The sequence below is a fragment of the Moschus berezovskii genome, chromosome 4 (assembly GCF_049115385.1).
Source record: "Moschus berezovskii isolate FMDL1 chromosome 4, NW_MosBer_1.0, whole genome shotgun sequence".
NCBI lineage: Eukaryota > Metazoa > Chordata > Mammalia > Artiodactyla > Moschidae > Moschus > Moschus berezovskii.
The window spans coordinates 105,357,620-105,371,523 of NC_142463.1; the positions used below are offsets into that span (position 1 = coordinate 105,357,620).

Here is a 13,904-nt window from a genome sequence, read left to right on the forward strand (position 1 = left end):
ACACAAAATACTGAGCAAATGAGTTATAATTTAAGACTCTGTTGAATCACAAATGTCAAATCTGTCCTAATAGAATTATTTTTAGAAGTTATGAAATCAAAAGAAAATTAAATTTGCCCCGCACCAAAAGATGAATCTGTCACCTACATTCTAGGCCGGATTAGGGACTCCCGGTCCAACAGGATAAAACGAGCATAAGAGACGAACTACAAACCCCAGCAGGCTTTGCGCTCCGAATTGCGTCGTATAACCTCAGCTCCGGCCCGGGCCCAGCCCCCTCCCCGCCCCCACCAACCAGAAACTACATCTCCCAGGAGGCTTCACGGCGTCTAACCGTCCTCTTTTCCCCCCGCCCCCTGTCTCTCCTTAACCCGCGCCGGTAGCTCCGTGGCCGACTAGGGTCCCGCGGTCGGCGGAGCGGGCGCGCGCGCCGGGGGTCGCGCGGCGGCTGAGAAGGGCGAGCACGCGCGGAGGGAGTGGAGGTGTAGGGCGGTGGGAGTACGGCTTGCTAGCTCGCAAGATGGCGGACGAGGACGGGGAAGGGATTCACCCCGCAGCCCCTCACAGGAACGGAGGTGGCGGCGGCGGTGGGGGGTCTGGGCTCCACTGCGCCGGGAACGGCGGCGGGGGAGGCGGCGGCCCGCGGGTCGTGCGCATCGTCAAGTCCGAGTCCGGCTACGGCTTCAACGTGCGGGGCCAAGTGAGCGAGGGCGGGCAACTGCGGAGCATCAACGGGGAGCTGTACGCGCCGCTGCAGCATGTGAGCGCCGTGCTGCCCGGGGGGGCAGCCGACCGGGCCGGGGTGCGCAAGGGGGACCGCATTCTGGAGGTGTGAGTATCGGGGCTGCCCGCTGCCTCACCCCGCGCCCTCCCCTCCGTCTGTCCCTGCGTTTCTCCCCTAACCCTGCCACCCTGAGGCCGCACCTCCCTGCAACCCCCGGAGCGGCCCTCGGGTCCCCCGCCCCTCCACGGAGGCTGACCCTTTTACCTGCCCGCACCCTGGGTTTCTGGGACCCCCACCTCCCTCCGTGTAATCTCCCAGCGTTCCTCCTGCTGTTACCCCTGCCCCCATTGCTTTGGCTTCTTTTCTGCCCCGCTTGCCTTCCCCCTCGGCATGCTACCGCCTTCTCTGCTGTCCTCTAGTTGAACGTCTTTCTGCTTCTGACTGACAGCATCTTTTTCTGACCCAGCCACTGTGTGTCTCTTGTGTCTCCCCCCACCCCAAGTTCTCATCTTGAACATCATAGTTTCTTGCTCCCTTTCAGCCCCCGTGGACCGTCCCTTCTGTCCTCTAGACCAGAGAGGCAGAACCTTTGGTCTGCTCCTACTTTTCTCCGAAAACATATCCCTCCACGCCGCACTCCCTTTTCTTCCCTTAGTTACCCTGTCCTTATGGTTAAGCACTAACTGTAGTTTTGTGTCCTACCGTGTATCTCCTTTTTTTGTATTCATACTCCAAGAATACCTTCTTCTCTGACCCTTGGGGGTTTTTGTTGGTGGTGGCGTCTTTGACACGATGGTTTGTCTTCACAGTAGCCCCTACATCCCATCAGGATTTTGAATCTAGTGTTCCATCACACCTCTCTGAGAGCACCCCTGTTCTGGCCCTCGTCTTCACTCCTGCACGGTACTCATACTTCTTTAGAGTCAGAGCTTTATGGTAGCACTCTCCCTAGCTGGTACTTCTTCCAAACTACAGCCCTTTGGGGGTCTTTGACCTCCGCACTTTTACAGGGCATGCCGTTTTCATTCTCTGCTGTATTCCCTTGTTATCTCATGTTTTATTTTTATCTGGTTCTTTCTCTCCTCTGGGTTGCTTTCCCTTTCTTCTCTTTTTAGGCTCCTTCTGCTCTTGCAGCCCTTCCTCTTTCCTTGCTGCAACCCCTCCCCCTTCATATTCCTTCATCCTTACTTCCTCACTGCATCCCTTACAACTCTGGCAGGATGCTGCCCTGTTTTGCAGTTTCTTTGCAGACCTTCTCCACTCCTTTAATCCAGCTGTTACATTTGTGTTTTTATACTTCGTGTTAAAATTTATATAGTGGTTGCTGATTGACTGGTAGATGGTGTATAAGCTGTCTATATTCTCCTCAGCAGTCTTCAATCTTGCTGACTTTGTCTTGTGTATTCCTTTTTCCCCCCACTTCTGTTCTTCCTTTCAGAGTTTAGATTTGCCCTCATGAATCTTTCTCTTTTCTTTTTTTTTTTGACCTTGCTTTGCTCCTTGCAGGATCTCCGTCCCCCTACCAGGGATCTAACACCGCCCCCCCCCGCGCCCCGCCCACAACAGTGAAAGCTCAGAGTTCTAACCACTGGACCGCGAGGGAATTCCTTCTTTCTCATTTTTATAAATGTTGTTTTAACTATAATTTCCCTAACCTTCAGCCTTTCCTGTAGTAGAACAGTAGGTTTAATCAAAGTTTCAAGGGGATAGTGTTTTGAAGGACCTGTAGAGGGTCTATCCTTTCTTATTCAGCTCATGCCTCTTACCATAATCCTTGACACTCTTACTCTGTGGTATCCCTTCATTCTGTTTCCTCTTACACTTCAAGAAAGAGTAGCTCACCAAAGTAAGTGTTTGAAGCTATTATACCTTTCCTCTGTCCTTTTTGTAAATGGATGAGTTATTTTTCTGTTAATGTCCTGCAGTTTTTCTGGTTCTCTCTGGCGGTATATTCTTAATCTTTTGACGTTTTATTCTCAACCTTTTGTTTTATACCTGGGCACCTAATGCTTTGTTTTTTTCCTAGATAACTCAAAATCTGTGACTGACATTTCCTTCTGGTAGAAGCTCTTGGAATTGTCATTTCCCTTTCCTTTTCAAAGTTAGTTTTGGATCCAGCTGTTTATTTTTAAATTTAAAACTGAAGTGTTTATTTAAAATTATAAATTTGTCATAGAGTTCTAAAGCATTTACTCTTTACTGGAGGTAAAGAACTAAACTGAAACAAATAATTCTGTAGAAGACAACAGCTAACATGACCATTTTATATATACTAACTAGTGTAGTTGGTGGCTTCTTGCCTTTTCTGTGGTTTTTGCTGCAGAGTTCACATATAAACTAGGTATTGTAAAGGAGACCTCAGGTGATTCCCTACAGAAGGACTTGCCTCAGGCACAGGTTCCAGTCTAGGCCTACTTCTCCTTCTAGAGAAAAGACATTACATTTTAGCACATCATTAGCGGTAAGTGGAGAACTGTATATTCGTGGGCAGGGCAAAAAGAGCACTCTTTGCTTAGAGAAACTTTCTTGGAAGGTTGTGATGATCAGATATCTTCCAGACATTGGTTTCTCACCTTCCAACTGTATTTTGATTTCCGAATTCTTTGAGGCACCTCTGCTAATAGTGAAAATAGTGATAGTTGCACCACAGAGCCAAGGTAGTTGGTCAGTTGTTTGGGTCCTCAACTATACAGCTTCTTTCTCTTTCCTTCCTTCTACTAAAGCCTACATTTTCTCTTTAGTTTTCAAGTGAGAGGAGGAAATCAGAGACATGGTTCTTGAGGGATATCTGTATCTGGAACTTGTTTTGATCTTGGTTAGGTTGATTCTGATTTTCCTAAAGCATTCTTTTGGCAACACTTTTCTCTGTCTTTCACCCAGGTTCCTTAATTAAGCTTTCTATTGTCCCAGGAAAGTTTTGTATGTTGATGAAGTGCCAGGTAGGGTCAGGGTAGGTCTAGGTAGGTTATTATTGTATAGATGTAGTTTTTATTGAGTCAAAGGTGGATGTTTGGATCTTGATAATTGCCTTTTCAGACTTTTGTGCTTTCTTTCAATACATAAATTATTAGAGTTTCATATGTTGCAGTAATTTTGACAACTGACAGAGGTTTGAAAGAATAGAATACCTTTGAGATTTAAGAGAATACAGGCTTGGACCAAAAAGAGCATTATTTCTGTGCATTTCTTTAAAGGCTCCTTACTATGGCCTTATCCTCATTGAATCTTGGAAAAGTCATTAAATTGAATTCGGTATGGTTTGGTTTGTCCTTCTCCCTTCAAAACTGACTAGGTTCTTAACTGGTTTGGGAGAGTCATGTTGCAAGGCTAGATACTAGAGTATGAACAAGCCTCTGGGTTCTGAGTTTTACTGCAGATGGAAAGTTTTCTCAAATGACATTGTTAGTCTCTACCTTGTAATTTTTCACAGTGTAATATATATTGAGTGTCTTCCCTGTGATGTGTATATACCTGGAGGCTAGTGAGAAAGGATGCTTTCAGCAAGTAGAACCAAAATAAATATGTCTTTGCACTAATTATATAGTGTATGAAATATTTGACTTCAGGTTGATTTTTCTTAAAGTAGTTTCATGGGCTCTTGATTGATTTCTTAAGAGATGCCTTTAGGAGGGTCTAAGTGTGCACTGGATATGGACATAGTAGTGTCTGTTTTTAAGAGATGAGGTTTGTCTGTTGGCTAGTTTGTTTTGTCTCTTTGGTATTTGTGTAGTATGGTCTTCAATAAGCATGAACCCTACGGTTGGATTGTAAGCATTCAGTATCATGATATGTTTATGCTAGGCAGAGGGTGTATGCCTTACTTCTAGATAGCTGCAAGATAATATAACTTTCCTGTGTTAAACCATAAGAAAAATCGAAGATATTTGTGTGTATATATGTATTTATTTGTAATTTATTTTTAAAACTTATAAATGTGTCAGGCATTCTTTCTCTCTCTTTGCTGCATTTTATTTGAAAATTGACCTAAAAGAGGTTGGGGCCACAAGTATTTTTGTTAAAAAGTACATTCTTAAGATCTGCTTTCTCAGTTGTAGCTGAATTCTATTTAGCTTAGATTTTCAAGGTAGATTTTGAAAATGGTGTTTGAAATCATGGTTATTGATCAAAGGAAGTTTTTATGGCAGTGATTCTCAAGCTTTAGTGAGTATAAGAATCACTAGGTGTGCTTGTCAAAAGTATGGATTCTCAGGCTCACCCTTTAAAGATTATGATTCAGTAGATCTTGCATGGTGGCCTGAAATCTTTATTTTTTACTCCGTTGCTGCTGCTGCTGCTGCGTCACTTCAGTCATGTCCAACTCTGTGTGACCCCATAGACAGAAGCCCACCAGGGTCCCCCGTCCCTGGGATTCTCCAGGCAAGAACACTGGAGTGGGTTGCCATTTCCTTCTCCAATGTGTGAAAGTGAAAAGTGAAAGTGAAGTCGCTCAGTTGTGTCCGACCCTTAGCGACCCCACAGACTACAACCTACCAGGCTCCTCCATCCATGGGATTTTCTAGGCAAGAGTACTGGAGTGGCTCGCCATTGCTAGGTGTGGTTAATGCAGTCAACTTAACGAACCTATACCTGGAGTCAATCTACAGGCCTTGAATTCTCAGTTCATTTTATTGTCATGGTTATGTAGAGTCATTAGTCAAGAAACAAAGTGAAATCCCAGCCCTGAGGACAATCAGTTCAGTAGATAATGGACTGTTATATCTAGTCATCTGTACTTTATTTATTGGATCTTGCTTGTTGTTCAGTTGCTTAGCCATGTCCAACTCTTTGTGACCCTGTGGACTGCAGCATGCCAGGCTTCCCTGTCCTTCACTCTCTGGGAGTTTGCTTGAACTCATGTCCATTCGGTTGATGATGCCAGTGAATCTTGCTGAGCTATTGTAATAGAGATGAGGGTTAAGAGGTGGAACAAGTTAATAGTAATAATAGTCATATCACTTTGCAGTTTGTATAGTGGCTTTCCTAGTGGCTCAGATGGTAAAGAATCTGCCTGCAGTGCGAGAGACCTGGGTTCGATCCCTGGGTTGGGAAGATCCCCTGGAGGAGGGCGTGGCAGCCCACTCCAGTATTCTTGCCTGGAGAATCCTATGAACAGAGGAGCCTGGTGGGCTACGGTCTATAGGGTGGCAAAGAGTCAGACACAACTAAGCAACTAAGCACACAGGACAGTTTGCACAGTGTTTTTATGTTTGATTTGATCTTCATAATAGCATTGTGAGATAGGGAAGTCAACTATTCTTGACTGAAGTCACTGAAAATTCTTAAAATTCAGTCACATTCCTGTGAAGTTGGATAGCAATTGAACTTTGGTTCTATAGTTTTGAAGCGGAACTATTTTATAACTTTATTTACCCTGTTTCTCTTACTGTTAATTTGGGTGGAAAACAGGGACAAATAGTCATTCTTTGCTGTTCTTTGCTGTCTTTATCAGTGAAGAGAACATGATGATTGTAACTGTAACCCCAAGAAATACTTTTAACTCCGTAGGTAGTAGGGCAGCAAAATAATGCAATTAAATTTGGAAATAGCTTTGTTTTCCCCTCAGAAATGACTTCCGCAACATTACTGTGACCAGGGAAAAGATCTTTTGTTAGTAACATGAAGATTTGTCTGGTTCATGTAAGTTACTCTGAAGAACAGTTCTCTTTGCAGCCGCTACTTTACAGTTTGTTTTAGGAGAGAGTTTGTTACCATGCTCTCAAGGATAATTGTTTTTTTAGATAAGTCCCATTGGGAATAATTCTTATAATCCGTAGATAAGCAAAGAGGCTCAGTTGACAAGCAAACATTTACGATTTGTGATCACGGCAGAGCGCTTAGGGAGCATGATCTGTGGTGAGTTCATCTGTTAGATGATGGCACAAAGGATATTGTAGTGGTTTAGGTTAGAGCCAGTTAGGATCATTCTGTTCTTTGACTGTCAGCTATATAGATAGTGTCTGTGCTTCCTTTGGGCAGTCTAGTAAGAGCCTATGTATGGGTCCACATTTGGGGAAAAAACTACTCCAGGCCTACATTTGGAAAAAACAGTATCTAGGCAGTTTAAAAATATTAATTGGAACTCATAGTAAGAGATAACATTTTGTGTTACAATCCAGTTTAAAAACAACAACAACAACCAACAACCCACCTGAAACAAGTTTCACAAAACTGTATTTACTAGTGTCTTGCACTCTGGTATTTTTTAGTCTGTTCAGTATTTAATTTTTTTGTTTGAATGCTGATGGTGACCTACTGCATTAATTTCCTGACTCATTAGGTTATAATCCACTGTTTGAAAAACAATGATTTAGAGTGTCACTTTTCTAATATTGGCCCACCAACATCACCTCTTATTCAGCCTGATACCACAATTAAGCACAAGCTATGTGTAAAACACTGTTAGGCTATATGAGTCCCAGAATCCCAGCATCCCTGCCCTTGAGAAACCTACACTGCAGGTGGGTTAGATCTAACTGCTTGAAGTTCGATCAAATAGGGTTTTGATTGCAGTGCTAAAAAGTTTGGATTTTATACTTTTTTGAGGTCAGAATATGGTTGTATGTGCATTATACCCAGGACTCCCTGTGCATTTAGTTTTTATTTAATTATTTATCTGAAGAGGTTGAATAACATTTACAGGACCAGAGAGGAGGATCACTGTTAGAAGCATTTCAGAGCATCTACTCTCTTGGGCTGTCTTGTACTATTATATGAAGAAGGGAACTACAGACAACTAAGTTCTGATACCCAGAGGTGAGAGTAGCGGATGAGGAACTGGTTGGCTTTAATTGGTATATGTAAGCTACCTCACAGTCCAGGTCAGCTTCTCAAGTGTCCATTTCTCTCTCTTATGTTTTACGTGGCTATACTTGCTATTGTGTTTACAGTTGATCCTGTGTACTGTAGGCCCACTTGTGCTCTGACATACAGATGTTCTCTTTTAGCTGCACTCCTCTGATTTGAAGGTGCCTCCTTTCCGTCTTTTATTTTGGCATATACAGCATGTTTGGGAATTGAGGGGAACTGAAGGAACTTAATACATACAGTACTAAGACTTATACCTGCAGTCTGCCTTTAGAATGGAAAAATTCTTACTATTCTTCAAATAAGTTTTAAGAATTGGTGGTGACTGTACAGTGAATTTCTGCTGTCAGTAATGTGAGGGGTACTTATTTAAATTTTGTGATTTAACATTAGTCAAATGCTGAGTAGTATGTGTGTAGCTTCTTTTGTTAATTACTTATTTTAAAGCTCTCATATAGTTGAGGAAATAGACCTGTCTGCAGGGTATTAAAGTTGCAGAGTAAGGTACTGTATTTGAGTACTCTCGTGTGTACTTCCTTCAGTGAACTTCCGTTATTATGAAAAAAACATCTTTTAAAAATGATTTGTTTTTGCTTAAGCTCTCTGAAACTGCAGATTCTTGTCTCAGGCCTTAGAGCAAGACTAGAATGACAGGTCTATGTATTCTGTGGACTTGAAGCACAAGTAATTAGTTTACTTCTGTTTGGAAAAGTACAGAGCGGTCTGCAGAGAGTCAGCTGCTTGTGTGGATTTTCTCCCAGCTGCGTTCAAGAGCCTGATTACTCTTAGGGGGAGCTATTCAGTGAATTAACCAGGAAGTTTTCTCTACTCCTCCACCTCCCCCGCAGTGCTTTATATCTGTTTGTCTGTCTAGTTCTGGTTATATTTATTTGGTGTGTTCTGAAAATTGGGAGGTTGATTAGTTTAATGTTTGGAGATCTTGGAAAATGTGATGACCTCTGTGAAAGTTCTGAAAACTTCTTTGACTTCTTTTGCTGATCAGTTTAATCATGATAAAATTTGTAATTTATAAAGTATATAGTTTTTCTATTGAATGTACCATGAAGGTTATTTAATTCTTTGTACCTGTTATGATCGTTTTGATTCTGGTAGGGTTAAAAACTTTTTTGGATCTGTTTTCTTAAGGTATGTAGCTTACATCTCTTTTCTTAGAAATGACAATGAATTTTGTTCTCTCTAGCTGGTGTTTTAAATGTAAGGAAATGTGACACTGAAGTTTCCCTTTATGAATTGTGTGCTGATAGATTATTTTAGATTTCCCTGGCCTACAAAATTATCTTTTATGTTAACTATTTTGGAAAAAGTCTTACTGTAACTTTTTTCTCAATATGTTGAAATAGACTATAGCTTACAAAAACTATACTGTAGTTTGTGTTCCTCAGCTTTCAAAAGAAATGGCGCAAATTTAATTTGGATTAAAGGATGCATTTAATTGCTAGTGGGTCATATCACTTAAAAAGTATCTCTCTTTTTATTAATTTCTAAGGGCTTCTTTCAAAGATGAAGGTATTTTGAACTGTTTTTTCAATAGTAGTGATAGATTTACACTTCTACTCACACTCAAATACAGTACCTCTGAAGACTAGTTGAATATTTAGGAAATGGGTGTTAGGATTCAGGGTGTTTTCTGTCACCCCAGAATAGACTTATCCGATCTCGTGAGGAATCATGCTTTTAATTGCTTTATGTGGTAATTCAGAAGTAGTAATGAAACAGAACTTTAAAATATTAAGATGCCTTCTTCGGTAATTTACCTGAGTTGCAAACACAAAGGTTGTTGATAAAGCAAGTATATCTTATTCTTTAACTTTCACCGTATACCATACTAAAAACATGTGGGAGTTGCATTTAAATTGGCTGTAAAGGCTATGGTTCAAATTATAGCAGATCTCAAGAGCCTGAGTTGGTGTTGAGAAATGATTTAGGACTGATTATGTTTGTTTTGCTGATGAATAACTGATTGAGGGGTCCTCAGAAAGAGGGTACCATAGGAAGAGAATGAGTTAGGTTAGGGAAACTGTTAGACTATTAGCAAGCAACACTCTTCCCTGTAGCATTCATTATCTCACACTGTGAAGAAGTAACCCATTTTCACATCCAGCTGGTGGCTTAGACTGTAAAGAATCTGCCTTCTATGTGGGAGACCTGGGTTCCATCCCTGGGTTGGAAAAATCCCCTAAAGAAGGGAATGGCTATCCACGCCAGTATTCTTGCCTGGAAAACCCCATGGACAGAGGACCCTCTGAGAGCTGTAGTCCATGGGGTCGCATAGAGTTGGACATGAGAAAGCAACTAACAGTTTCACTTTCATAGAGTTGTTGTATGCTGATCAAGTTTTTAAAGATAAAAATTGAAAAGTAAGTAAGCAAAAAAATCTTATCCCAGACAAAAGAAATGTATATCTTTACAGCTTTAGCATCAGAAATTTCTGTAAGACTTTACTAGTAATGTTTAGCCTCTATTATGTGAGGAAACCCATGGTGTTTAATTTTTTCTTACTAAGTGTGGTGCATTTATTTTTTATGAGATGAAACAGTATAATTATAATAGATTTTATTCCAAGAATTAACATAAAATAAAGGCTACTTTTTAAATGTCAGCATGTTTGTTTCTTATTCCTTCTTCTTACCTGATTTTGCTATCCTTGGAATTAAGGTTTATTTTTTTAAATTAATAAAAACTTTTATTTTCAGTATATTTTAGTAAAGGAAAACATAGCCTTACTTTGAAATTGCTTGCATAATTGAATGTCATATATTATTCTTAAGCATTATTTTTATTGCTTCCCATAATAGGAAACAAAACTGTCACTAATACTAAAACTTGAAAAATGTAGAGCTTGCGAAATATTTTTAGTACTTCCCTCTAAATAGTGAACAGGATCTTCCTGGTGGCTCATTTGGTAAAGAATCTCCTGCAGTGTAGGAGACTCAAGTTAGATCCCTGGGTTGGGAAGGTCTCCTGGAGAAGGGAATGGCAACCCACTCCAGTTTTCTTGCCTGGAGAATTCAATGGACAGAGAAGCCGGTAGGCAACAGTCCACGGGGTCACAAAGAGTCGGGCACAGCTGAGTGACTAACACTTTCACTAAACGGTGAAACCAGTATAAAAATTAAAAGTAAGGAATGAAATTATGAAAGTGCATGAAGGAAAACTAGTATGAGTTTATATGCTAGCCTTAATAATCACCTTTCATTCATTCAGGGAAAATGCATTTTAGATTTTTATTTGCTGATTTATTTTTGGCTGTGCTGAGTCTCTGTTGCGGTGCACAGGCTTCTCACTGTGGCAGCTTCTCTGCTGTGGAGCATGGGCTCGAGTGTGTGGGCTTCAGTAGCTGCAGTGCGTGCTCTCAGTAGTTGCGGTTCCCTGACAATAGAGCACAGAGGGTCAGTAGTTGCGGCACTTGGGCTTAGTTGCTCTGCAACATGTGGGATCTTCCCAGACTAGTACCTGTGTCACCTACATTGGCAGGCAGATTCTTTGCCACTGAGCCACCAGGGAAGACCCCCAGGGAAAAATTTTAATGAGTACTTACTACGTGGCAATGGCAAGCCACTCCAGTACTCTTGCCTGGAAAATCTCGTGGACGGAGGAGCCTGGTAGGCTGCAGTCCAGGGGGTCGCTAAGAGTCGGATGCAACTGAGCGACTTCACTTTCACTTTACTGCGTGGCACAAACAATATTGGACACTGGGGATAGGAAGCTGAATGACAAGTAGTCTTTGCCCTAAGGAATTTTAGATTTGATGGCGAATCTGGCAGCCTCAGGTCATTTCTTAACCCCGATTGACCTCAGGTCTCATTCCTCCTTGCTAACCTCTCCCATCCTGCCTCCCCACAATGGAATGAACAAGTTGGAGCAATTCCTCCAAGTACTTTTCTACCCTTAGTTATCTAAACTAGTAATGCAGGTGCCCAGAGACCGTGTGCCTATTAACAGGAGCCTTCCAGGCACAAAATGTACTAAAACTGGGAAGACTATGTAGTGTATGGTACAAACCAAGACACTTGAGAATGAAAGGGACCCGTTAATTAAGCTAGGAAGGAACATGTAAACTCGTTGTGTCCTGACCACCTGGAACACAAATCTATAGCCTTGGTAATTTTAAATATAGGAGGCTTTTTTAAAATTCTGAAACTAGAGTTTTGTATTCTATTATGAGGGAAATGAACAAGTTTATTTTTATTCTTGGTGTCAAGTTGTTCCATTGGCCTTGTAGGTAATTATCAGATAACAAATGAACTTTTCTTCTGAATCATTTCAGTTCAGTTCAGTTGCTCAGTCGTGACTGACTCTTCGCGACCCCATGAATCACAGCACGCCAGGCCTCCCTATCTATCACCAACTCCCGGAGTTCACTCAAACTCATGTCCATCGAGTTGGTGATGCCATCCAGCCATCTCATTCTCTGTCGTCCCCTTCTCCTCCTGCCCCCAATCCCTCCCAGCATCAGAGTCTTTTCCAGTGAGTCAGCTCCTCGCATGAGGTGGCCAAAGTATTGGACAAGGGACCAAGACCATTCCCATGGAAAAGAAATGCAAAAAAGCAAAATGGCTGTCTGAGGAGGCCTTACAAATAGCTGTGAAAAGAAGAGAAAAGCAAAGGCAAAAAGGAAAGATATAAGCATCTGAATGCAGAGTTGTTCTGAATAGCTTGATTATAATTTTATATTGATTTTTAAAATGTCTGAAAACCTTAAGCCTTATTATACTTTTTTTATTGAATGACAAATAAGATTTATTTATTTAGAAATAAGTCTGTGTCGATTATTTTTGTATCCTGATTGCCTTGGAACTAGAAGTTTTGAGGTATCTATTACTCTTTCCCAAGTAATCAACCCTTGTAAACTGTGACTGGCGGTATTATGGTTGAAAGTCAGATGAGGTTTGTTTGTACTTTTACTGCCTCAGGCAGCATTCTTTGTGACTAGAACACCCAGCCAAGGTTAAAAAGTCCCAGTGATGATGAGCGGCTTATTTGACAAGTTATTTATTCTTTCTTCCCTCTTTGGGAAGACCAGGTGCACATTGACATACCTCTCAGTTTCTCAGTCCTGACAGGGCATACTCTATTATTATTAACAGTAATATGGTACTCTCTTTTGCTCAGCATTAAAATTTTGGATGCACTTTAAAATATTGGTGTAAATATTGCATTTTGCTTTTGGTACTTAGAAAAGGCACCAAGGGTTTGGGAATTAGGGGTCTCCATAGAATGCTTTCAACATTCAGAAAACAAAGATCATGGCATCTGGTCCCATCATTTCATGGGAAATAGATGGGGAAACAGTGGAAACAGTGTCAGACTTTATTTTTTGGGCTCCAAAATCACTGCGGATGCTGATTGCAGCCATGAAATTAAAAGACGCTTACTCCTCGGAAGGAAAGTTATGCCCAACCTAGATAGTATATTAAAAAGCAGAGACATTACTTTGCCAACAAAGGTCCGTCTAGTCAAGGCTATGGTTTTTCCCGTGGTCATGTATGGTTGTGAGAGTTGGACTGTGAAGAAAGCTGATTGTCGAAGAATTGATGCTTTTGAACTCTGGTGCTGGAGAAGACTCCTGAGAGTCCCTTGGACTGCAGGGAGATCCAACCAGTCCATTCTAAAGGAGATCAATCCTGGGTGTTCATTGGAGGGACTGATGCTAAAGCCGAAACTCCAATATTTTGGCCACCTCAGGTGAAGAGTTGACTCACTGGAAAAGACTCTGATGCCTGGAAAGATTGGGGGCAGGAGGAGAAGGGGACGACAGAGAATGAGATGGCTGGATGGCATCGCCGACTCGATGGACATGAGTTTGAGTGAACTCCGGGAGTTGATGATGGACAGGGAGGACTGGCGTGCTGTGAATCATGGGGTTGCAAAGAGACTGAGCGACTGAACTGAACTGAACTGAACTGATAGAATGCATAACCTCCACCATTGTAAACATCCCCCACCAGAGATGGTTAGAATTGATGAGCCTACATTGATACATCATTGTCACTCAGAGTCCGTGATTTACTTTAGGGTTCACTCTTGGTGTTGCGTATTCTATGGGTTTGGACAAATTTGTAATGACGTGTCTGCCATTATTGCATACAGAGTACTTTTACTGCCCTAAAAATCCCCTGTGCTCTGCTTATTCATTCCTTTCTCCCCCTAAGCACTGGCAACTAATCTTTTTACTGTCTCCATAGTTTTGCCTTTCCCAGGTTATCGTACAGTTGGAATCATGTACTATGTATCCTTTTCAGACTGTCTTCTTTTACTCAGTAATATACATTTAAGTGTCCTTCATGTCTTTTCATGGCTTGATAGTTCATTTCTTTCTAGTGCTGAATAATATTCCTTTGTCTAGTTCTACCAC

General features: G+C 41.6%; 1 protein-coding gene across 3 annotated transcripts in view; it reads left to right on the forward strand.

Moving 5' to 3' along the window:
• The first annotated feature begins 324 nt into the window (after positions 1 to 324).
• SNX27 (sorting nexin 27) overlaps positions 325 to 13,904 on the forward strand; it is an 84,130-nt gene continuing 70,550 nt past the window's right edge. For 2 of the 3 annotated variants that reach the window (XR_008682702.2, XM_055402046.2), the window contains exon 1: positions 325 to 831. Coding sequence is in view for 1 of the 3 variants with exons in the window: in XM_055402046.2 (XP_055258021.1) it covers positions 521 to 831 (311 nt within the window). In the remaining 2 variants the exon portion in view is untranslated. The remainder of the gene's footprint in view (positions 832 to 13,904) is intronic. The other variant, XM_088835760.1, reaches the window with a different exon arrangement.